This window comes from Saccopteryx bilineata, chromosome 2, assembly GCF_036850765.1.
Source record: "Saccopteryx bilineata isolate mSacBil1 chromosome 2, mSacBil1_pri_phased_curated, whole genome shotgun sequence".
Classification (NCBI taxonomy): Eukaryota; Metazoa; Chordata; class Mammalia; order Chiroptera; family Emballonuridae; genus Saccopteryx; species Saccopteryx bilineata.
In genome coordinates this window covers 53,509,709-53,535,489 of record NC_089491.1, presented here as the reverse complement: position 1 = coordinate 53,535,489, position 25,781 = coordinate 53,509,709, and the positions used below count along the sequence as shown (strand labels likewise).

The following is a 25,781-nucleotide window of genomic DNA, read 5'->3' as shown; positions in this document are numbered from 1 at the left end:
GGAAGGAAGGAAGGAAGGAAGGAAGGAAGGAAGGAAGGAAGGAAGGAAGGAAGGGAGGGAGGGAGGGAGGAAAGGAAAGGAAAGGAAAGGAAAGGAAAGGAAAGGAAAGGAAAGGAAAGGAAAGGAAAGGAAAGGAAAGGAAAGGAAAGGAAAGGAAAGGAAAGGAAAGGAAAGGAAAGGAAAGGAAAGGAAAGGAAAGGAAAGGAAAGGAAAGGAAAGGAAAGGAAAGGAAAGGAAAGGAAAGGAAAGGAAAGGAAAGGAAAGGAAAGGAAAGGAAAGGGGAAGTACAAACAGAGGGAGGAAAAATGGAAGAGAAAAATATTTTCTCATTATAGTCTATATTTCTCAAGGCAGATCTAAGAGTCACTTAAAATTCTGTAGTATCCTTTGGAATCAGTCTGGAGTATTGCACTTGGGGTATTCCACTCCCACTAGCAGACCCACCCCACTGGGGAAGATGGGATAAAGCAGGACATCTTAACCTGACATCATTAAATATTTGATTTATCTAACTCTCTTTGTTCTGATTCCATGTACTTCAAGAAACCCTCTGATTACAATCCAGCTTCCAAGGCCTCCAAGGACACAGTGTGATTGTTAGGCTGATAAATTCTTGTAGTTCACCAGATTCTAGTTTTTTAATATAAATTGATAAACTGAAATGTTACTAGATGCTATCAAATAGCCAGTTGTTGTGTTGACCAACAAATATCTAATTATCTAGGAAGGCAACAAAAAGACAGAAATGCAAATGGAAGCAGAAAAATTCACTGGCAGATACAGTGCCAGGCTCATTAGAACCCACTCATTATCTTGTACTTACATTATGACAATGTCAAGAGGAAGTGGCTTCACCATGAACTCACAGTCTATAAATGGTCATTACTGTGCAGGAAAAATTTCCTTGACATTGACAGAGGACACAAGGTAACATTCCACAGATGTCAGTTTGGATTTTCTCATCTGGTGGCCTAAGTTAGGTACTGACTTTCAAATCTGCATTTCAAACCATCATAAGGATTTATTCTCTAGTAATTCTAAGTGTGTTGGATAGTATTGCCTAGGCTCTGCCTCATTGATTTGATCAAGCTTTAAGTCCCAGCTCTCCTTAGGTGGCTGAATTAATCAAGTCACTTAACTTATAGTCAGAATTTTCAAATCTTTGTAAGGGACCATCAGGTTGGTGTTCAGACAATTGAAATTATATCTAGCACGTATTTTTACCCATAGAACATAATAAGTGCTCAATATGTTACGTATAATCATAATATAAACATCATCACTATAATCATTTGCTGCTAGGTAATGGTGGATTAGAATATTGTAAATTCCTTATTTGTCTTGGAGACCCTTGAAGATAGAAGAACTAAGTTTTACCTAGTTAGTCTAGCCTTAGTGTCAGGGCATAAGACATGGTAAGGCTCAATATATATATATATATATTTTTTTTTTATTTTTTTTTTGTATTTTTCTGAAGTCGGAAACAGGGAGGCAGTCAGGTCAGACAGACTCCCGCATGAGCCCGACCAGGATCCACCTGGCATGCCCACCAGGGGGCGATGCTCTGCCCATCTGGGGCGTTGATCCATTGTAGCCAGAGCCATTCTAGCACCTGAGGCAGAGGCCACAGAGCCATCCTCAGCACCCGGGCCCACTTTGCTCCAATGGAGCCTCGGCTGCGGGAGGGGAAGAGAGAGACAGAGAGAAAGGAGAGGGGGAGGGGTGGAGAAGCAGATGGGTGCTTCTCCTGTGTGCCCTAGCTGGGAATCGAACCCGGGACTCCTGCACGCCAGGCCAACTCTCTACCACTGAGCCAACCAGCCAGGGCCAATAAATATTTCTTGAGTGAGATACATAATGAACAGTTGTACAAAACTAAAGACTATACCATACATAACCATTGCTTACCTTGTCCCTGTCTCCTAAGAGGTCCCCTAAAGTCCTTCAGCAACAGGCAAACATGTCATCTCATGAAACTCAACTCATTTGTTTTCATCTGCAACATTCACATGATCTCCTCACTCTGTCCAGAAAATAATCTCCCAGTCCTGCCACCATCTGTGATGCCCTCTATCCTCACCCACAGCAGAGGAGTGCACATTTCTCCTTCTCCTGCCCATGGTTGTTACCAGCATCCCTGCTCCCCAAGTCCCCACCTACAAAATTTCAACATGGCAATACCCTGCAATAGTTTTCTGGGGTTTCCATACAGTAACACAGACTAGGTGACTTAAACAAGACAAATTTATTTCCTCACAGTTTTGGAGGCTGGGAATTCAAGATCAAGGTCAGCATGTCTGGTTTTTTCTGAGGCCATTCGCTTTGGATGGCAGATAGCTACCTTCTCTCTGTGTCTTCACGTCATCCTCCCTCTGTGCATGTGTGCGTCCTACCTGCCACTTCTTTTAAGCAGACCAGTCATATTAAATCAGGGCCTACCGTGATGACCTCATGTAACCTTAATCATCTTTAAAAACCCTTATCTTCAAATATGGTCACATTCTGAGGTACTGGGAGTTAGGATTTCAACACATTGATTACAGGAGAACTCAATTCAACCTATAACACACACCAAGGGTTTCTTTTGGTTCCCAAAGCATCTTGAGGCTCTGTGAACTTTTACTTGGTGACCAACAGTGTACAGAAAAAAGATTCATTGGGAGCCAAAGAGTAACCACGTGATGGCATGATGATTCCCCAAACCCCTCCAGTAAAGGCAATTGTAAGGGCCCTTTTGGACAGTCAATAGTCTACCATAATACATCCGAAGACTTTGTGACTATTTAGGAAATAAAAATTGTAAAGATTTAGAATGAAAAAACAGTCACTAAGATAAGAATTCTAAAGGAAGTTAGTTGCTGAAAGATGCTGACAAGTGGCCCTGACCAGCTGGCTTGGTGGATAGAGTGATGGCCCAGTGTATGAACGTCCCAAGTTCAATTCTTGGTCAAGGCACACAAGAGAAGTGACCATCTTCTTCTCCTTCCCTCTCTCTCCCCCTTTCTTTCTCTTTTTCCCTCCTGCAGCCAGTGGCTCAGTTGGTTCATGTGTGGCCCCAGGTGCTGAGGACAGCTTGTTGATTAGAGCATTGACCCCAGATAGGGTTGCTGGGTGGATCCCGGTTGGGGTGCATGCAGGAGTCTGCCTCACTACCTCCACTCTTCTCACTTAAAAAAAAAAAATGCTGACAAGCTATATGCCAAAATTTTCCTATTACTAATTAGTTTCTCAACCCTACACTGACAAAAGTTGACTATCCATTAACATTTTTGTAAAACATCAGACTTTGCAAGCATTGAGATTCTAAACCTGCTCTCTTTTCATACCCCCAAAGTGTCCCCAGTGATGGCATAAGCTTGGGGCTTTACTTCTTCTGGGAGACTTTCTTTAGCTAGAAGAAGGGGGGAAAAAAAGGTAGCTGAGAAAACTTAAATCCATCAAAAAACAAAATAAATAGGAGACACTAAAATGGTGAACTTCCTGATTTTGAACTATTTAATTATGCTTCAAAACAGAGAAGGAGAAATGAGCTTATTCCCCTCGGAAAGAGAAACAGCAGCAACTATTTTTGTGTTTATATTGAAACAGGTCCACTGAGCATCCTCTGTAAACATTAAATAATGATCACATAGTATCAAAAATAAAAACCCTTATTATTGATTGAACTGGATCCCATGCTCACAGAAGCCTCTTAAATGAGACTCTCAAAGGACTTTATAAATACTCTCTTATTATTGTTCACCTTTGTTTGAAAAGGTATCTGATCTGCATTTCACAGCTAGGGTTAAGAGAAAGGTTAAATGAATTATATAACATTATACCAACATCTGCCAACAATAGAAATGACATTTGTTATCCCTTGAGGACTAAAAATCTCTCTTTTAAAAATTAAGCAACTTAACAAATTATTTTTAGGAGGGAGTTTCACAAAAATATATTTTATCTGTACATCATTGTCTAAAAAGAAAAGTCAAAATTAATAACTGTGCTAAATAAAAAATCAGTGTGGTTTTCAGAACCCTTTCTATTCTGTGTACCCACCCATGTGGCTGGAGCTTTGAAATGCTATTTAAGTCTCCTTTTCCTTCAGAAGCTAACCTCTGTGGAATAAAATGCTGTTAAGGAAAAAAAAAATCTTTTCTGTCATTTGACTTTAACTTATGATAAATTAGCTTCAACTAGTTTCTTAGAAAATTGCTCAAGAAATGACTACAGAAAATTAAATACCAAGACTTCAAAGAGGCAAACATACAGCCTTCAAATTCCGACCTCAGAGAATAATCCTCCCTTTCTCATGCTTTGGAGAGATGTGAGTAAAGAAATCGTAGGAGAGCATGGTAATTAACCATCTTTCAAATGACTTTTCTATCAATCTTCCTTTCAAAGGGTAATAAAGTGATGATTATTTCTAGGCAGTTTCTGGGCTGTTATCATCTCATTTCAATAGTCACCAGTCAGAAAGACTGCACTGTGGTATTATCACCGTGATGGTAAGGGCAAGAACTGGTTGAGAATTCAATAGACAAGGTGTAGGTGGTAAAAAGCTATTTCCTGGAAAGTTAAAACAGAGATCAAAAGAATTATGTTGGGTCTTAAGGCATTGGTAATCATACCCTTCTAGATTAAAAATGCAAATCTGATTTATTTCCTAGTGAATGAAATTGATTATCATTTGAAGATTTTATTATTTCAACAAATAATGTTGACAGCTTATTATGCATCATGCTTTGTGCTAGATGCTGGTGACTGAGGGTGAGAGACAGCAAACTGTGACAGGGGAATCTGTGTCACGACTTCAAGAAATGTCGTGTTCCACCTCATCTAAAGCAACCACACACAAAAAAATATATTTATATTTGATATTGAATAAATGGTTTGGGGGGAAGTGCTAGTCAAGTAGTTTTTTATACAAAGCCACAGAAAATAATAACAGGGCAAGAAACACCCAAAATTATATCTGATCTCATTCCCTAGAGCTGTCAGAGCTTTAAGATAGCATGAGGCAGAAGTCACTTGGGAATGTACAGCCTTGTGAAAGGAATGTCTGTGCCCAGGACACCTTTGGAAAGCACTCTGAGAACCTGACTGCTTCTCTGGTCCCGGATTCAGATCCCATCTGAGAAATGGGCCTTGTGCTCATACAAGCGGTCTGTTTTTCTTCAGTAAAAGCACTTATTTTATCTTATTTGCCCTAATTTTCTTATCCGGGTCTGAAATTACAACCCACTGGCAGACAAGGCATGGGACACACCTTCAGATTCAACATTTGCCCAGAAGTAAAATTTTTTATTTTAGCACTAACGAGAAATTCAAACTTGAGAGAAAGAGAAAAAGGAAGGTGTGGGTCAAATAAGTTTGCAAATATAATGTATATGTTTTCTCACTTATAGTTTGCATTGGGTGTGGGGGACAGGCTGTAAGCAGGCAGGGTCCTATAGCCTAAGGCTTAGTTTTAAGACTAAGCCTTTCTCACTCTTTTAATACTAAAATCTTCTCAACACTAAGCTTTGCCCCACATCCTTGACTGATCCATGATGTTGGGTGGTGCACTCTTATGAGAAATCCCATTTATGCCTCAGATAAGTGACTTTGTATCAGACTTCCTTATTTGTATATTGGCTTAAAGATTTTGATTTCTACACTATAAAATGGGCAGATGGGGGGGCTCGCTCTCTCTTGGTTCCTGAAATTAGCATTGCAGAAGAGAGGCAGCCAAGATGGCGGAGTGCTAAAGGAGAAGCCAGTTTGTGCAGAGTTTGTGCAGAGAGAAGGAGATGGGGAATAGAGGTGAATAAGGCTGGTGAGGTAGAAACCTTTGATTCTAGGAATACTTGGATAAGTCAGTGGCTTTAGGAGCCCTGAATGGAAAGGGACGTGTTTTCCCACTGTGTGTATTTCTTGCCCACCAGGTGCTAGTTAGGATTAAATATAATGGTCCACCAGTTCTTGGCTCCATTGCTTCATTGCCGTCTGTCTGAATCAAATGTGAACCTCCATGGGCCAAGTGGCTCTGATGATGGCCGTGGCTACTGGTCTTACAGAGGAAAGGAGGGAAGGAAGGAGAGAGAGAGAGACAGAGAAAAGGGGTGAGAGGCACGCAGGGAGAGAGGAAGGAAGGAAAGAAGGAAGGGAGGGAGGGAGGGAGGGAGGGAGGGAGGGAGGGAGGGAGGGAGGGAGGGAGGGAGGGAAAATGGACATAAACCTTTTGAGGGCAAAGAAATGCTATGTTTACTGCATCCTCTTCACTCACATGATACAGAGAAGGCAATAAATATCTATTGAATAAAACTGACCAAATGAATGAATCAATACCCCACCCTTTCATGAATCACTCCAAGTTAAGACTATCACATTAGTATTTGCATGCAAGCAATCCCACAGTGAGTTTTACCCAACAGTTCATCTTTTCTAATATTATTCTGGTGATTTTTCTTTAAAAAAAAATGAAAGAGAAAAGAGCACAGCATAGATTTGAGATCAAAATGTATTTGTTTTCAAGTTTTATTCCAGATAACAAATAATTGACCATTGAATTAATGCCTTACTTTGGCCCTTGGACAGGCAAGCTGCCACTTTCCGTAGCTGAACACAGCACTGAATTGAGTACCAATAGATCCCTATTGATTTGGAGAATAGAATAGAACAGTTAAACTCTGAAAAGAGCATAACATTTTATCCTCAATTGCCAATCAAGAAATCACCCGATTTCCTGCTTCCCACCACCTGCAAGAACAAAATAAAAGGGGTATAAATCAGCCCTTGTGCAACTCAATCTTATAAGAATCAGACATGATTGTCGGCAAACTAAATTCTTAGCTTTTACATCCCCTTATGCCTGGGCACAATTTCCCCTAAAGTATAACCTACAAATGCAGGAGTGTTGATTTAAAAAGCTACCAGGCTAACGTAAGGATAAGATAAGGTGAATTTTTTCAAACAAAGGAGGCCTGTGGTAGACTGGAACAGTCTATAAAAAGGCAAAGGAGATGCAGGGGTGAAGACAGAGGATCCCAGCCTCATCTCCTCCTGGTGTGGAAAGCTCACACTTGTCCTGACATAGGGCAATCCGACAGTGCGAACGGGAAATGCCTGATCCCCAAACACGGCTGTCATGTACAGCTTCGGGGACCTTCCCCTTGGGCTTCCAAAATGATTACATGCTCTCGGGCTGTACATAAAATATACACAGCACTCATTACGCTACCGGTACTCTGCAATGGAACAAAGCAAACACCTTCAAAGCATGTTTTTAATCAGAAACCCGTCTTTCTCCATAGGATCTGACAGCAAGTAAGTTCACCTGTAATACAATATACACAGCTTTAAGAAAGGAAGTGATGTTTTAGAGGCTGGCTTAGATGACTCTCTAACTGATCATACCCTTGAGTTTAGGAAGGGAAAACATTCCTTAATAATCTCCAGTTTTGCATATCCTTATTCCCTTTTAAAACAAACAAACAAACAAAGAGATGCAAGGGCATTTGTGTTGGATGGCCCTTTACCCTGCTTTCAGAGGAGACTGAAATGCCCAGGCATCATCTGAGTCGCCGACAGTACGTCCAACCCATCTAGATTTCAGCAGAACACTAATTTTGTACTGGTCAGTTTGTGCAGGAGTGTGCTTACGTCTGTGCAAATACACACTCATTGATGGTTTTCCTTCTTATTGTAATTCAAAGCCCCATGCTGCTGAAAAGAGAGAGGAGGAAGTCAAGTAGCTTTTTTATGTACACATATATACATAAATACAATATGTGGGTGAGGTGATGAATAGCAGTGGGGCTTTGAGTGTGCACACATAAAGAGAAAATAAATTAAATTCATCTCCCTGATTCTTCAGCAACAGCATTCTGCTCCAAAGGATCAAAGAGACCAGCTAAAGCAATGAGGAGCAAAGGAAGGGGGTTCCAGGCCGATGCCTCCAAGTGTCTTCCTATGGAACTTGAGGACGACAAGCACACACAGAGCACCCTGCACACAAGTCCACATCTAGGAGAACTCAATCTTCATATACAAGTGAGGTCTTTAGGCTACAGGAGTCATGAGGATCAGGAGGCAGGTCCCAATATGGCCCACAGGATAAGGCCATCCTGACAGAGCTCTGACATAATCAGTGTCAGGCCAGTCAACCTATGTTATGGAAGGGAGGACAAGGGCTGTCATCTTCTTATTTCTCCCCTTTCTTACAATCGAGTGAGGTCTTCTGGAGGATTATTGCCTCTTTCCCTTGCTGGAGGCCCCTCACCTGGTTCTACTTGGATTTCAAATCCAAAGGTCGAATTTATTCTTCCTGGGAAATAGTCATTCCTTTTTAAATCTGCGAGAAAGACAATTAATATGGTTATTTATGTGAATCCTCAAAAGTGCAGATAAATTGAAATTTAAGCTTTTGCAAGTACTCAGAGAGGACACTGCTTCCTCAGGCCATCCACATATGAAATTCAAACCGTCATCCACGTCCAAAGCACCGGCCTCATTCACGCCCATGTGCGGCTCTCGCTTTCCAGTGCTGTTTTAGGCCTGTGATCACTGGAGCCAGGGAGGAAAGTTTGTTTGCCTGACTCAATACGCAATGCCTTTTAAGACACAGCCTGAACAGAGTTAAGTGAGGCCAAACTGGGAACAGGGCATTTCACTGTTGAACGCTGGGCAGGGACAAGGAGTTCAGCCCAAATAGCGATCTCAAGGTTTCAATAGTCAGCTTTTATAAAGTTGTCCTTGGGTTTGGCACTGCCTACGAATGCGACATCCAGTTATTGAATCCTATGCTTCTTAAAGCCTACTTTTTCCATTTGAAAAGGAAATTATCAAAAGAGTTTATTGGCATGACGCTAGTTAACAAAATTATACAGGTTTTAGGTACAACACATCTCTACACGTCATGTTGTTATGTTCACCTTCCCAGCAAGTCTGGGTCCATCAGCACTTCTCCCTGCTACACCGTCCTCCACCCTCTACCCCTGGCAATCACCGCACTGTTGTTCATGTCCAAGAGTTTCTCCTCTTTTATTGTCAGTTTTTGCTCAATCCCCTAACCCCCCTCACCCAGCCCCCTCAACCTCACACACACACAGCTGTTGGTCTGCTCTCTGTGAGTTTACTTTTTAGTTCATTTTGCTCATCAGGTTCCACACATGAGTGAAATTACATGATATTTCTCTGGCTTGTTTCATTTAACATTATGCTCTTCAGGTCCACCCATGCTGTTGCAAAAGGTAAGATTTCCATCTTTTCTATGGCCATGTAGTATTCTACTATATAAATGTACCATAGCTTTTTTATCCACTTATCTACTGATGGGCACGCAGGCTGCTTCCATATCTTGGCTATTGTAAATAACAATGCAATGAAATAGGAGTGCATCTATTGTTTCAAATTAATGTTTTGGGGGTTTTTTCATATAAATCCTCAAAAGTGGAATTACTGGTCATAAGGCAGTTCCATTTTTAATTTTTCAAGGTAACTCCATACTGCTTTCCACAGTGGCTGCACCAGTCTGCATTCCCACCAGCAGTGCAGGAGGGTTCCCTTTTCTCCACACCCTGTCAACAGTTGTTATTTGTTGATTTATTGATGATAGACATTCTGATGGGTGTGAGGTGATATCAATAGGAGTAATCATTAGGGAGAAATGTATGGAGAAAAATGGGCTTTAAATGTCTGCATACCACTTTGTTAACTAAATTTTTTAACCTTAAAACATATAGTCTGTGTATTTTTAATGTTAAATGGGAATTACCTGGTTATAAAAATAATTCCAATTATAGTTTAATAGTAACCAACAGTTAGTGACATATCCATATATGACTTCAATCCTCACACCAACTCTGTGAGATCGGTGTTATTATCCCCAGTGTATGGAAGAGGGAACGAGGCCCAGGTCACATCTGAGTAAGAAGCAGAACTGGGATATGACCTCAAACTGTCTCGCTTTGGATTCCAGGTTCTCAGGCACGGTCTTAAACTGTCTCTTTAAAAATGATAGATGATAGATAGATAGATAAAACATTATCAAGCAAAAAAGAAAAACCACCCCTATTTCGGTTTTCCAGACTGTGGATAAAAAAGGGGTTACATGCTGAACCTGACGAGCTCAGGGAGCCTACACGGTGGCCTGACAGACTCTGGGACCTAAAGTAACCACACAGGATGGGCTGAAATTTAAACTTTTTAACTAAAAGCGGTTTATGGTGGATAGTCATGTACTAGGAAGTTATTCTCTATCGGAACTAAAGTCAATGTTTGCTTTGAAGCCTGTCTGTTCCCTTTTTTCATCTGCAATAATGTACCTGATAACATGCCTTTGAAATGTAGGGGTGATCTTTTTCTGCCCCCCTCAGGGCCTGGCATCCCACCAGAGCAGGAACCAATAAACCCCCTCACTGTTATTACCATGTTAATAAACATACCTATCTTTTGCCTCCCTATGTAAGTTTCTGTATGTACATTTTTACTTTTTGTCCACTCCCAGAGATCCTCCCCCCTTGCTGTCTACCGCCTCCCTAATCTATCACCGATCAAGTTCACGTAGCCCTTATACCTTCCCCTTCGGTTCTGAGGTATGAAATAAGTGGTGAAACCACCATTTTCCAGAGCACTTCCTCAATCTGCTGAGACTGCTTCCTGGCAATTGTCAACAGTTTGGCTCAAATAAACTCATAAGAATTCTTACAGGTTTGAAAGATTTTTTTTACATTGACAAGACTAAACATTTTTTAATTCAGATAACCAAATAACTGAGTAACTGAAGATGTTTCTTATTTCCACTTAAATGTGCTAACTAAGGTTTTGAAAGGAACCATGGATTAGGTCTAGAGATGGACAAATTATTGATTTACTCAAACACACCAGTATAGGTTGAAAAAAAAATGATCTCCAACTTAATCATATAGAACAGCTATCTGGACTCCAGAATGGAAGCAGTGAGTTATGCCTCAAGTCTCCCTTTCTCCTGGCTGATCAGATGTAGTCCTTGTGTCTCCAGGAATGAGAGGCTGCCCTGTCCAGGATACAATGCATCAGCCATGGGAAGAGGCCAGCGCCTGGGGACACTGAGTTAATGAGCCAACTTCAACGGGCAATGATAGCCTGACTCAGATATATGTCAGCACCTGGAGGGCCAGATGCCCCTCACAGTGCAGCCCCAGATCCTTCCTGGGTTCCTTCTGAACAAAGAGGAAGCCAGTGGGCAGCTCAGCCAACGTGCTACGGACTGATCTCTTTGCCCAGGTCTGCTGTGCAAGTTTGTAAGAGCAAGTCCTGGGCAGCTAGAATGAGAGTGACAACCCTGCCCTCTCCGCTGCTCCCATCTGACCTCCCACCCTGCATCCACACCCTGACCACCAGCTCTGTCGGACAGATTTTTTCTCACTGGAACAGGAAGCCTGATCCAAATCCCAGTCCTATCTCTGTCTTGTCAACAACAGCTTCTCAACCCTCTCCTTCTAATGCTAACAAGATTAGAATTTGCCCTTTTTTGTTGTTGTAAATTGGCACTCAGGGTACATTTTTATTAGAAGGCAGGAAGGGGTACTCTGTTTAAAAAATGTGAAATTCCATTCTAAGGGCAAGTTTGGTATGATGTAAGAAAAACAGTGAGCAGGCTGAGACAGACATCCAGTGTCCCTTCTGAGATAAAAGGAAAGAATGCGACAGCCCGAGTCTGCCAAGGCGGGGCACCGGCTTCCAGCTGCCTGCCTTTACGTCAGGACTGTTTTCTGTAGTGACCATATTGGTTTCAAAAAAAAAAATGTGCGATGTTATCAGGTCAGATTTAAAATATATACACGTATGTTTAAAGTGGCAGGGGTTTACCAGTGTCACCCCAATAAATTCAATAAATAATAAAAAGAAGTGGCAGGTTTTTGTAGGAAAAGCACTACTTTAATTGACAGTTGTGTTTCCCTCCATTCTCCGCCCTCCCATGTGTCCGGTAAGTAAATAAGAATAGAATAGAAATACTGCGGGCACCACTCTGGACCCAAGGATGGGGAGTGGTGTAGAGACCATTTTACCCTCAGTCCATTTTACCCCAATTAAGTCCGTAGAACTTTTCCCTTGGACAGACTGTGACAAGTACTGGGCCCAATGTTGTTTTATCACATTTTGGCAAAACCTAAAGTAAATCTCTGTCCTTTTTAATCCCTTTTAGAGACTTGAAAAATTTGTAGTCAGAAAGTCAGGCCTCAATTGCGAATAAGATAAAAATATGATTAAGGTTTTCTACTCTATCCTAGGTTATAATGGATGTTGTTCTATGAGAGATTTACTTAGAAAAAAAAAGTAGAATTGGTCGGGGCATACCCTGGAGTTTGAGCTTCCGGCAGCAAGCGTTGCAACGATGTTTTGCAATGAAGTTTCTAATTGCATCTTCCCCTAAATTGGCTGGTCCAAACACCATTCCTGTTGATCTAGAGGAAATATCAGAATATCAATTAGATCACAGCTAAGAAAAAAGAACTCGACTAGGATTCTCTGAGATACTGAACAGTATCCCATAGTAACCCGGCAAACTCGAAGGAACCAACAAAGGACAGAGCACTTTGGGGAAGCAACAATGTTAGGTTTGCACATTTAAAATTCAAATGCACTGAAATCTTTGTACCCAAATCCAAGACCTACTGTGAAACTCGTTTCAGCACTAATCTGATAGAAGAGGGAATTTTCTATGTACCACGCTGAACCAAAATACACTGAGACCCTTTTCAATGCCCTGGGTAAGAGGATGACCTTCAATACCAAATGCTCCACTAGTATTCTGGTAAGTAAAGTAAAGGTAAAGTAAAAGTAAAATAAACTTGCTATCAAAACGCACCTTCTGCAAGGATTCACACACATTGTTTCAAACCCAAATACCTTTCTAAATATAACTATGTCCTTGAAAACAAACACCAGACAAAACCTTACATCAATCCTGACAGCTTTTGGTATCTGCTTTCTACCCTGCAAACTGCAATGGCTGGGCTCTTTGTTGAAAGACAAGACTGCTATAATTTTGGGGGAAGTAAATTACATATGCTAAATGTAGGTGACAAATCACAAACAGAATCAGTATATATTTGACACATTTTGAATACTCTGTAATTATAATAGATCCTCAGCAGATTCTAGGATCAACATTCATCCATTATCAGATCACGCACAACCATCATTCTTCAGGCTGACGCTCCACACACCACGGAACACAGCACACCAGAAACACTTCCAAAGAAACTTTATGAAAGCTAATATTTTACTTTAATGACACATAGAGTGGAAAGAGCACATTTTAAAATCTGAACTCAATTACCGCTCTTAAATATCACGTCTTAAGAAAAAAAATAAAGGCTCACTATCACAAAAGGAAACAATAAACTTTGCTTCTAAGGAATGCGGTTTTTCAAAAGGGACGCGGTGTAAAAATGGACTTTTTTTCCATCCAAGTATTGAAACATTTATCTCAATTTCCACTTCCTTTTGGCAGAATAACAGTAGCTGCTCTGAAGATGTGCCAGGCTCAGAATGAGGGCTGATGTCAGTTTGATCTCAGATTGCCTCTTTGCTTGGAGGCAAGTAGGTGGAGGAAATCTCTAGGGAAGACAAAGTGAACAGACACCCAGGATTAATTTTCCTGGTCACTCAATCGCCCTTACAAAGTACAACTCTGGTGGTATTTACCCGGCTGCATAAGTTGCCCTTATTAACTATTCTCTTTCAGTCCTTTTGGTTAAAAAAAAAAAAAATTCAAATAAGGTGAAACCAATGTGGCAAAAGAAAGTTGAATCATTTGATATTTAGTACCAGACTCCATGATGGCAATAAAGTGAAAAATGATGGTGGGGTTTTTTCTCTGTCACTAAAATGGAGAATTCCCTTTATCCACTTTCCAGCAAGACTCTGTTGGAATATTTTATTCTCATGCGTTGCATACCTGCTACCTTTTCCTTCCAGCAAAACATGAAACCCCCACTTAGAGATGTAACACTGATTTTCAGATAAAAATGAGAAGCTAAATCATTTCCTTCTGTGAGCTTTGTGAAAGTTAATACAAAAGAATCAAAGTTACTGTAAAAGGCGTCTATGAGGCGTTTGCCCCCTGTGCAGGAGTGGAGGGGGTAAGAAGGGTTTTAGGGACATTCATTGGGTCTACATCCTACAGCATGCCTACAGCCTTGCAATCTCAGGTAATGAAGCTCTTAAAAGAAATAAATACAACTGTTTTCCAGATTTTTCACAGCACAGGAAACGTCGGTAGAAGCTTAGTTCCACATGTAAGGAAACACTAATTAATGTCATCTATGCACAGATTTACTAAAGAATATCTTGTTGTAATCATTTCGGAATTGTCAAATACCCCAAACCATCCAGGTAAGTGAAAAGACGCATTTCAAAATTACGGATAACTAAGGCAGCACCGTGTAGGCTTATGACCCGAGTACCAAGTGAAGGTGCCAGAGAGGACTAGGGAGAGAAGGCCTGAGGACTTTGTCTTCACTTGCAAAAGGAAAGGGACAGCAAGCCTCAGAGACAATATCAGAACTTGTGCCACAAAAAAATCTTCTCTTTTGATAGAGGACTGTTCTTTCATGAACCCCCTCCTCCTGGTAAGCCAGTTACCATCTTCACTGAGCTTCAGTTTTCTCATTTGTGGGCTGAGATGGAAGATGTTTACCTCAGAAGTTGTTGTTAAGGGTAAAATAAGTAACATGTGAAAAGTAATCACCGAAACCAATGCTTCTCAAACTCTAAGTTGCAGCACATCAGCTTAGGATCCTGTGAAAAGTTAGATTTGGATTCAGGGAGATCTAGGGAGGGCCTTGAGATCCTACATTTCTCATCATCTCCAAGATGATGCTGATGGCACTCGTCCAGGGCCCGTGCTTTGCTCAGCAAACCTTTATTCACACACAGAGGGCATCCGAAACGTGGGCCTCGCCACCATTGCAAAAAAAATAGCACTTCCACTCGTCTTCACCATGAGGACCAATCTGCACCCAAAATTAGGTGACCCCACACAACCAGGAATGTTACAATGATGCTGTCCTATCAGTTTCCAGAGTTTCTATCTTCAAGTCATAAAAAATAAAAGTCTGCCATAAGACAGAGGTTCCCAACCCTGGTTGTCTGTCAGAATCACATGAGGAACTTTCAAAAAATACAGACATCAGGGCCCTCTCCTCAGAGATTCTGATTTGATACCCGTGCGGAGCAGCTTTTTAAAACAATTTTCCTAGGTGACCTTAATAGACATTGAGACCCACTGGCCTATAGGATGCAATTAAATACTCAACTGTCAAGTGGGATAATATAATCTTAGAATTCTAAAAGATAGAAATATTCAGGTCATATTAAATGACATAAGTGATAGAGTATATACAAACTTGGTTCATTATGTATGCAAAATTTTTTCACCGCAAAGTTATAAAGTACTTATAAGTACCATATTCCTACTATAAACCCTTAGACACACAGGGATACTGAAGAAATAATATTCTTAGATAAAACACTTTAGCTCTGCTAAAGTGTAAAATAACAAAGCTTTTATCTATACTCTTAAAAGTCACAACATGAACTGCATGGTCAAAGACCATAGGAATTTGATGCATAGGTTCACCTTTATCTTCTCTAGCTATTATCTAGGACACAGGAATAGCTGATACTTTAAGATGGGTCTCTTTGCATAGAAGCCTGTAGATGAGATCACAGTTAGATTACCATATTTCCCCATGTATAACACGTTCCTATTTATAAGACGCACCCTAAGTTTGGGGCCTGAAAGTTGAAAAAAAGACAAGCACGAAAAATGGGAAATGCAATTTAAAAGTCTACAACGAGTGTAGAACAAGTGTGAAAAAGAGGGAAATGCAAGTAAAAAAACAAACTACGACCACTGTATAAGACGCATCCAGTTTTTAGATCCAAAATTTTTTGAAAAGGGTTGCATCTTATACATGGGGAGATAAGGTAGATTGTTCTGTAAAAGCATTAAAGCCATAAATATTTACAGTGTGATTCCTGCAAAAAGGCAAGTAAAATTTTTAGATTTTATTGTACAAGGATTTCTCACATACATAATTTCATATATATTTTTTTACAACCCAGAGCCAAGTATTGACACTTAGAAATAAAAATGTTGCATGCTAGCAGTTTCCAAGTGTGGTCTCCGGGTCAGCAGCACCATCAGAATCATCTGGGAATTTGTTATATTTTTTGGCCCCACCCCAAACCCAATGAATCAGAAAAATGGGGCGGGGACTCCAGAGGCAGCAGTCTGTGTTTCAACAAGCTCTCTCCTGGTGATTATAATGAAAATTCCTGTGTGAGAACTACTGTCACCTGCTCTATTGGTCAGTCCTTCATCAACACCATCACTTCTTTCTTTCTACTCCACCCTTAACAGAAGAATACAGCCTCAGAGCCTCCACTGCCAAGTCTTCCCAAAAATCTGTTTATGGGATAAAATGCCATGGGATTCAAGGGCCAGGCAGATGACTCACCCCTCCATATAATTTAAATTTCAGTTTTTAATTAACAAACAATCTGATCCTCCATATTTGAGCCTCATTGTTTTGGCCTCTCACAGAACTGCCGTTACTAAGGGGCGAACTTTATGCCTCAGTTTTTATTTTATAGGCACTTGATGGAAGACCAGTGATAAAATGCAATAACTATATTGTGCAGATAACAAAGGAAACTATGCTTCTCCTATGACATTAATTGTTTTTATGCTAAAGCCTATAGAGACTGCACTAATCCATATTTCTCTTTTGTCTGGGCCACTGGAAAACTCAAGTCAAATTTGCAACAAAGTTCTGGCTACTGCAATCGTTTATATAAGTTCCATTTATGTGTACTAACTTGACTCCAGATTTAATCTTATATTATTTCTATATTTTTTGCCCTCATTTCCTAATCTATGCTTTCTTTAAAATCTTATTATATTCTAAATCTTACCATGTTTTATTGTATTGTAGTTGGATGTATATATAACAGAGAACAGATAAAGATATAGATATGGATATGGATATAGATATACAGATAAGAACTGCCTCAAAACCCCCCTAGGATCTAGGCAAGAAATACATGTGTGTAAAAATTATTTTTTTTAAAACCACGTACAATGTGTTAAATGAAATTTTCCAAAAGATAACATCATAAATTAACTTACTGTTTGTCTTCAGGTTTTATAACAGATGGATCTGTCAAGTTTTCTCCAACACCTCCAAAGAAGAAAGAAAATCCACTTAGCAAATGGGAATTTCATTTTCTCGGATTTCAAAAAGAAAAATCAAAGTTTAATTTCTTTCTTTAAACCTACACTTACCCTGTAATAAATTAAACATCATGTAAATTAACTGTACTATAAAAAATTATCTTGGCATGTTTGAAAATTTTAGTTAATCCAGTTGCCCATAACCTCCTCTTATACTATAATAAACTGTAGGCCACAAGTAAATGTTTTAGTAGTATTTTCACAGTTACTGATAGTGGCATCCACCATTTATTTACTACTCTTATATATTAGATATTCCAAATTGTTTTTCTCTACTTATTAGCAGTCATTTTTTAAAAAGTATTAATTAGCACCTCATAGTCTCATTTTACCAATGAGTATGCTGATGGTCAAAGAGATTAAGCAATTTGTCAGAGGTTACACAGCACACAAATGACGATGACAGGGTTCAAGCTGAGCCAAAGCTGTGTCTCTCCACTAGTGCCTAGTCTCCTTCGATGGAGCCCATCATTGCTCAGCAAGGTGCAAGGTGCTGTGTGGTTCTGCAGGTACAACGTCTGCTGCATCAAAGACACACACACACACACACACACACACACACGTTCATATATGTAGCATTTAAAAACAGTAGGATACAGATACCCCCAAATTCCTGAGTGCTGGTTACACATGTGTTCAGTTGTCAACATTCTCTGGGATGTATGCTTACTGCTGTGTGCACATTCCTGGATATGATATGTTATTCTTTTTTTTCTTTCTCAGATTTAATTTAATTTATTTTATTTTTTTGATTTAGAAAATTAAATTTTACAAGGTGACATTGATCAACAAGTGTACATAATATGTTATTCTTGATTAAATATACCTGCATTTTAAAAAATGACACCAGTGCATAAAAGGATAACGTAAGTATAATTTAAAGCTAACATTTATCAAAACATAGATCAATACAACCACAAAGTGAATCTTTGTTATAAAATGCAAGTGGTGAAGAGACTCATTTCCAACACAGAAATGTTTCTCAGGCAAGCCGATCAGACAGGAGAATGTACTATTGAGGCACAACACAACGCAAAGATTTCTGAGATCATCCTCTAATCAATACTGCTTCTCTTGCATGCAACTTTATGAAATTTTTATTTTAAAATAATATAAAATTTATAACATTATATATTTCTATTTGGTGAAACAAAATAAAACAAAAACCTAGTTTTCTACCTACTATTTTAAAAAAGTTTTGCTATGATTTGTATGTTTTACCATACGCTAAACCTTTCACAAGAAAACATAATCCTTACAGTTTATAGACTTTTCCCCTAAGAAACTGACTTTCTTAAGAAAATAACCTGAAAACAAAAAGAAAAAGAAAATAAAGAGAATAACCTTATTATCAACCTTTTTTGTCATGAGCCTCTTAGTTAACCTAATGAAACTACGGAACCCCCTTCTCAGAATAATGTTCTTTTTTTTCTTTTAGATGAAAGGAGGGGAGATAGGCAGGCTTCTGCAGGTGCCCCTACTGGGATCCACCCGGAAGTCCCCTGCGGCTGATGCTCAAGTTGTTCACCCAAGGCTGACTCTCAGACCAACCAAACTATCCTCAGAGCCCAGGGCCATACTTAAACCAATCAAGTATATGCAGCAGAGGAAGAGGGAGAGAAGGAGCAGAAGGACAGGGAAAAGCAGATGGTAGCTTCTCCTGTATGTCCTGACCAGGAATCAAACCTGGGATGTCAATAACTAGGCTGAAGCTCTATCCACTGACCCACTGACCAATATAATGTTCTAAAATGGGCCAAAATAATGTTCTAAAATGCATCTGAAACCTATGTACTCTTATTGATCAATGTCACCCCATTATATTAAATTTTCTGAATAAAATTTTTAAATAAATAAATAAAATATATAATTTAAATACATAGTATTACAAAGGAAACCAATGAAATACAAAATAGTTTTTAAATTGTTATACTGCCACATATGTGCTTCTTTATTAATACGTTAATAACAGAATCTAGCACAAATCTAATAACTGTCACACTATCCAACAATAAACATGAATAGTATTTTGAAATATCTGCCAATGCATGTGCAATGTTTTTGTTTTGTTTAGTGAGAGGGGGACAGACAAATGAGAAGCATCAATTCTTTGTTGTGATACCTTAGTTATTCACTGATTGCTTTCCCAATCTATGGCCATCCCACCCTGAACACACTCGATCTCATCTGATTGCTTTCTCATATGTGCCTTGACTGGGGAGCGAGGGACTCCAGCTGAGCCAGTGACCCCTTGCTCAAGCCAGTGACTTTGGGCTCAAGCCAGCGACCTTGGGCTTCCAGCCAGTGACCATTGGGCTCAAGCCAGCGACCACGGGGTCATGTCTATGATCCCATGCTCAAACTGGCGACCCCACACTCAAGCTGTTGAGCCTGTGCTCAAGCTGGATGAACCCATACTCAAGCTGGCGATCTCAGGGTTTCAAACCTGGGCCCTTAGCATTCCAGTCCAATGCTCTATCCACTACACCACCACCTGGTCAGGCACATGTACAATGTTAATATCTGTAATTGGCATTGCAAATAGTCATGGGCACTGCTACTACCACTGTGGTTTGTGGTTTCTCCATTATAATTGCAAGAAATGGTGAATTTCAGCTATAGATTAGTGAAAACAAAGGTGCAATTTGTTTTTCACCAGAATTCACAGACCCTCTGAGTTCTATGCAGGGATGCTTTAGAACCCTTGGCATAGAATCTCTTTGTACATTGATTCTGATTAGGGAAAGAGAAAGTAAGGCTGAAACATAGACTTAAGGGCAAGTGTGAAAAACGTATTTTGTTTGTCATTTATCTTTTTTAAATATACATCATAGGAAGAGGCTGGGCTCTTTATACTTTTCTTATCACAGGTATATAAAGGAAGAGCCTAGGCCCTGGCCAGTTGGCTCAGCAGTAGAGCATCGGCCTGGCACATGAAAGTCTCAGGTTTGATTCCCAGTCAGGGAACACAGGAGAAGTGTCCATCTGCTTCTCCACCCTTCCCCTTCTCCTTCCTCTCTATGTCTCTTCCCCTCCTGCAACCAAGGCTCCATTGGAGCAAAGTTGGCCCAGGCACTGAGGATGGTTCCATATACTCAGCCTCAGGTGCTAGAATGGCTCTGGCACAAGGGAGCAATGCCTCAGATGGGCAGAACATCGCCCCCGGTGGGCATGCCAGGTTGATCCCAATCAGGTGCATGCAGAAGTCTGTCTGACTGCCTCCTTGCTTCTAACTTCAGAAAAATAAAAAACTAAAAAAAGAAAGAAAGAAGGAACCCCTGCTTTTTGAACTCTGTTGTAAATAAACAGAATGACAAACACACTGATATCCCAAGTAGGTCAGTAGAAAGACTAAAGACTGCAAACCCTTTACATATTAAAGCACAGTCCTAACTTTAGGGTGAAAATCCCAGAGCTGATGAAAGCTTTAGGCTGATATCTGAGTAAACTGTAAATTTCAGTTGGGACTACTCACAGTGCCTAAAGAGGTCATATCAACTAGAAAAAAGGAAGCTTTATAGGGGAAAATAGTCTATCAAAATCACATCTGCTCCTGTTTACTTTAAATTTTGTTGCTTGTTCTGCAGGCAGAAAGTCAAAGGATCTGGGTTTCATTCACAGCCCCATCACTTTCTAGTTATGAGACCCTGGCACTGTGGTTAATCTCTCTGAATCTCAGCTGAGTCATCTGAAAGTGTGATGATAGCAAGCCTTCTCTTATAGGGTTACTGAGAAGATTAAATGAACTATCTTATACAAACTGCTTAGCAAAGTGTCTGATCTGAGGGTGTTAAAAAATGTCAACTGCTATTTTTATTATCTTTACTTTGTAAAGTTCTGGTTTTTTTCACTGCTGTCATGTTCTGATTACCTCATTTCCCTTAAGTACTGTGTTTTTTAATGTATAAATGTCCCTATAAGAATGAAGATTTGATATCCACAAAACTTCATATCCCTAAACCCAATCTGACAGTTCAAAGCTTAAATATTAAATATATTTTCAGAGGCTTTCAAATGGCAGAAAGGGCAAATGGCGAGCAGCCCAGAAAATCGGTCACGCTACACCCCTTGCACACCCCTTGCACACCCCTTGCACCAGCACCACCTACCCTGCCACTCCCAGCTACACAGGAATCGCCCAAAAGGCAAATTTTAACACCAGTGCCCATCCTACCTACATATTCTCCTACATATTTGAAAACATGATAGAAAATAAGACATTTCACATTTAAAAATCCCAATGATATCTCTTTACCAGTTTAACAGAGTAAATGCCTATGTATAAGATAATATGCAGCATGCCCTTATGAGAAGCCCAGAAAATTACATTCTGATCCCAGCCACCATGGGATACATCAGTGAACCTCTACACCTGTGGGAAGGAAGATGTTACCTTTTTGGTAGCCATAGAATTTCATGATGATAATGTTGGTTTTAATGTTTACTTATTCCAGAAACTGCTTTGTTGAATAAAAAGAAAAAATTCTAATATCTCCAAACTTCTTTGAAAAATATAGTGAGCTTTAAAAAAATATGCTGCAGACCACTGTACTTTGAAATGCATTGTCTTTAATTCCCATTGCAGGGAATTAAAAGTTGAGTTTCAAGTGTAATGAGGATGATTCAGGCCCTCACATGTAGGATTTTTAAATGGAAAGAGAATAGAAAATGACTGTACGATTACATGACTGGAAACTGATCAAGCCTCTCTGTAGAATTCATCTTCCTGGCCTGGTGCGGCAGTTCCTGGCTGAATGACTGGCAATTCCTTGGAAGGAAGTAGAGAGGAGAAGGAAAAAATAAACTGCCAGAGCGTTCCTCATTCCTTCCTTTCCTCAAAGCAATAGGGAGCCACAGCAGCTGAGCAGGGCTTCACTCTGCAGAGACTGAAGCTAGGTCTCTCTGCAGGACCACCACACAGCTAAGAACAGACTACTGAAGATTAACTTCCATGTTAAAGAGACACACAGAGACTAGTACAACAACAACATATCCTGAGGGCTTACTGTGTGTCAGGAACTTGTCTCATTTCAACCCCTTAGCAATCCTATGAATTAAGTGCATATTATTTTCCTCAATTACAAATAAAGTGGTACTCAGAGTGGTCACCCTCTATCACGCAGCTAATTCGTGGTGAAGCCAGGAATCGAATGCCAACACTATGACTCCAAAACCCCTCCTCCTCACCACTGCTGTTGGGCCTCTCAGTCTCCGTTCTCTCCTTCCCAGATGACACACATCATCTTTCCAAAGACCAGAAATACTAATCAACAAAACTGAAGCCAAAACCATTAAAATATCTCAAGAAAACATTATGTTCTTCCTATTTTTCCTTTCCAACCTGGTTTGGATTAAATATGATAATGTATTAGACTTTAGCCAAATGTCTAGAACAAAATTAGTACTTAGTAAATGTTAGCTGGTAGTAGTAGTAATATAACTACTTACAATTACTGTTACAGGACTTGTATTCCTTCATAAATTCAGGCCTAACCAATTGGCCAAACTCTCCAATAAGTATCTCAATGTCCCCACACCCAGTCTATGATGTCCTCTCTTCCCTTCTTTGAAGATCAGTGTTTTGACATAGTTTATTTGGAGTGGCCTATTTCTGCAATTCACATAATTGCCCAGCAAAAGAATAAAGTTAATTCTCTTTTTTCTTCTAGACTACCAACACAGCATTTGCTCTGTTTAATGTCACTTTGGATTACTAAGAGGCATAAAAATCCCCAAACATAAACATCATTAAACAAAAACCTATTCAAGTGGAATATAAAACACACTGAAGAGTCATCATTAATTCCTTAAAGTTTTTCTTTGGTTGTTTTTTTGTTTCTTTTTTTTTTGCTTTTTAAACAACTCCACCCAAAACTCAAAGCACAGACACTTAAGTACAGATGAAAACAATCAACCTCTCCCCAACATGAGCTACAAAAGCAGATGCCTTGGGCATCAGCATGCTGGGTTTACATGGATCACGGACTTGCTGGTTTAAAAGATGAATCATCTTGACTCTTTTAACATTGTTTATATTGCTTCCTAAAACACTGTGTTTGAGAGTTAGAAGTATAACCTGTGAACAGCACAGATCTGAAAGGACAGAAGGACTTAACATGTAGTTTAAAATATATATATACACATCCTTGAGCATGTGGCACAAATTTTAACCAAAATGGCTTTGCAGCCTTACTAGATATTGGGCTCACAATGACCCAGAATTGCCTATATAGACTCTCTCCAGTCTCCAAGCCTGGCTTTCAGCACTGAATCCCAGGATTGGTCAGGTAGGGAAGTCAGAGAGAAAAAGAAAAAGGTCCAATCTATTTAAGTGAACCATAGCATGGTTATGTCCTATGGGAATGAAACTCATGAAGCAATCAAAAATAGTACAGTGGAAAGGAAAGAAGAGATGGTCAAACCAGCTTAAGTGTGCATCCTGGCTCTCTCATTAAGTAGCTGTGCAACCTTGGGCAAGTTATTTAAACTTTCTGTGCCTAAATTCCCTATAATATCTACCTTGAGGTGCTGCTTCTGGGATTAAATGAGATAACTTTAGTGAAAATTCCTGGGCTAAATCCCTTATTTAAAACCAAAGCCCCAGTCAGTGAGCCCAAGGACTAAACTTTGACCTTAATACATATTTCGTTCTGTCCCTGCAAGGAAAGCCTGCTAGAGACAACCTGTTTCATGCTGCGGGATTATAAATCACATGGGAGGTGTGGATCGTGGGGAGATGCACTGATCAAAGGCTTCCGTTAAATAAGTGCACCGCGTCTTCTCAGACTGAGTCTGTACTTTCATAAACTGTCACATCAAGGCACACAGCAAAAAGAGCAAGCTAAATTATAAATTGTTAAAGCAGTGAGCACAAAATCATGAAAAATACCTAGAAATTAAATTTTCTGTGTATATAAATGCATGCCTTAGTGTGATTGTGACCATAAGTCCAAGGTAAAACCATAAAACTGGAAAATTTGGTGCAAAAGTCTATCTTTGCTTAGATCAAAGTTTTGGATGTCTTTAAATTTTAGGCAACTAATCATCTGCCTATATTTTTCCCTTGATCTCAGTGGGAAACAATACAATAAGTGTTCATGATCAACACTATACAATGTCTGAAATAAACGGCCCCACCTCCCTTCAAAACTAGATATAACAACTCCATATATTACCCATCCTGGTTCTTAACACATCTTGTTATTCCCATTTAAGACAGTTTCACAAATAATAAATAATTTCAGAAAACAAATACCATCATTCAGTCTTCACATTAAAAAAAAAAAGGCCCTGGCCATTTGGCTCAGTGGTAGAGCATTGGCCCAGCATGTGGAAGTCCCGGGTTCGATTCCCAGCTAGGGCACACAGGAGAAGCGCCCATCTGCTTCTTCACCCTTCCCCTTCTCTTTCTCTCTCTCTCTTCCCCTCCTGCAGCCAAGGCTCCACTGGAGCAAAGTTGGCCAGGGCACCAAGGATGGCTCCATGGCTTTCACCTCAGGTGCTAGAATGGCTCTGATTGCAGCAGAGCAACACCCCAGAGGGGCCGAGCATAGTCCCCTGGTGGGCATGCCAGGTGGATCCCGGTCGGGCGCATGCAGAGTCTGTCTGTCGCCCCACCACCACCACCACCACCACCACTTCTCACTTTGGAAAAATAAAGTACAAATAAAAAGACTGCCACAGAATGTCTTCACAAGATCTTAAGCATGGCTTTGAGTAAAGAATAAGGTTAAACATAGTAGGTGACCATGACATAGAGAAGGCAATTCCTGGTCAGCATTTCCTGAACTTTGCCTCCTGCTTGTTGTATCAAGTCCTAGGCTATCAATCACCTTGCAAATCTAAAACCAGCAGCTCTCCTCGAGTATACTCATAGGTCCAGTGAGAGAAAGCCAACATCAGCTCCTCCAACGTGTTGGTGGGAACAATTTCATCACCATTGTTGTTGTTGTACTTGCGGAACTCCCCTGTCATATATTTCTCAATGGTGAACCATTGGTTGGCAGAATGGCAGTAGATCAAGAAAACCTCCAGGAACCTATGAGAAGGAAAAAGCAGCCATGATTCCTCACAAGGCAGCAATGGTGGGACTAATGTCACCAAATAGCAGCAGGGGAGATTACCTAACTTTGGTCTAATGGAGCCTTAATGCACACGCCCTTGCCTTTCTATGGAATGCAGAGATTGAGGGTTTTTCCCATGCTTACCCACTCCCTTCTCTTTGAAGAAATTTTCCAACTCCTTTATGAGTACCAAACTCAACTTTTCTTGCCATGTGCTATAACATTCCTTATAAATGAAACAAAACAACTTTATTGTAAGTCCTCAGCACTGAATTATGCTTTTTCTTGCTAAATTAATACAAGCATATGGAAATACTCAAGTGAACATAATAAGAATTATTCTTGGCCCTGGCCAGTTGGCTTAGTGGTAGAGCATCAGCCCAGCATGTGGATGTCCCAGGTTCAATACAGAGTCAGGGCACACAGGAAAAGTGACCATCTGTTTCTCTACCTCTCCCTCTCTGTTC

The 25,781-nt window shown here is 40.1% G+C and overlaps 1 protein-coding gene across 5 annotated transcripts in view; it reads right to left on the bottom strand.

Annotated features, from left to right (window-relative positions):
- Positions 1 to 6,494: 6,494 nt before the first annotated feature.
- TRPM6 (transient receptor potential cation channel subfamily M member 6) overlaps positions 6,495 to 25,781 on the bottom strand; it is a 201,118-nt gene continuing 181,831 nt past the window's right edge. For all 5 annotated transcript variants that reach the window (XM_066257076.1, XM_066257078.1, XM_066257077.1 and 2 more), the window contains 4 exons: positions 25,084 to 25,289; positions 17,147 to 17,198; positions 12,304 to 12,410; positions 6,495 to 8,317 (listed from right to left, as the gene is read on the bottom strand). In XM_066257076.1, coding sequence (XP_066113173.1) covers positions 8,184 to 8,317; positions 12,304 to 12,410; positions 17,147 to 17,198; positions 25,084 to 25,289 — 499 coding nt within the window. In that variant the 3' untranslated portion in view covers positions 6,495 to 8,183. The remainder of the gene's footprint in view (positions 8,318 to 12,303; positions 12,411 to 17,146; positions 17,199 to 25,083; positions 25,290 to 25,781) is intronic.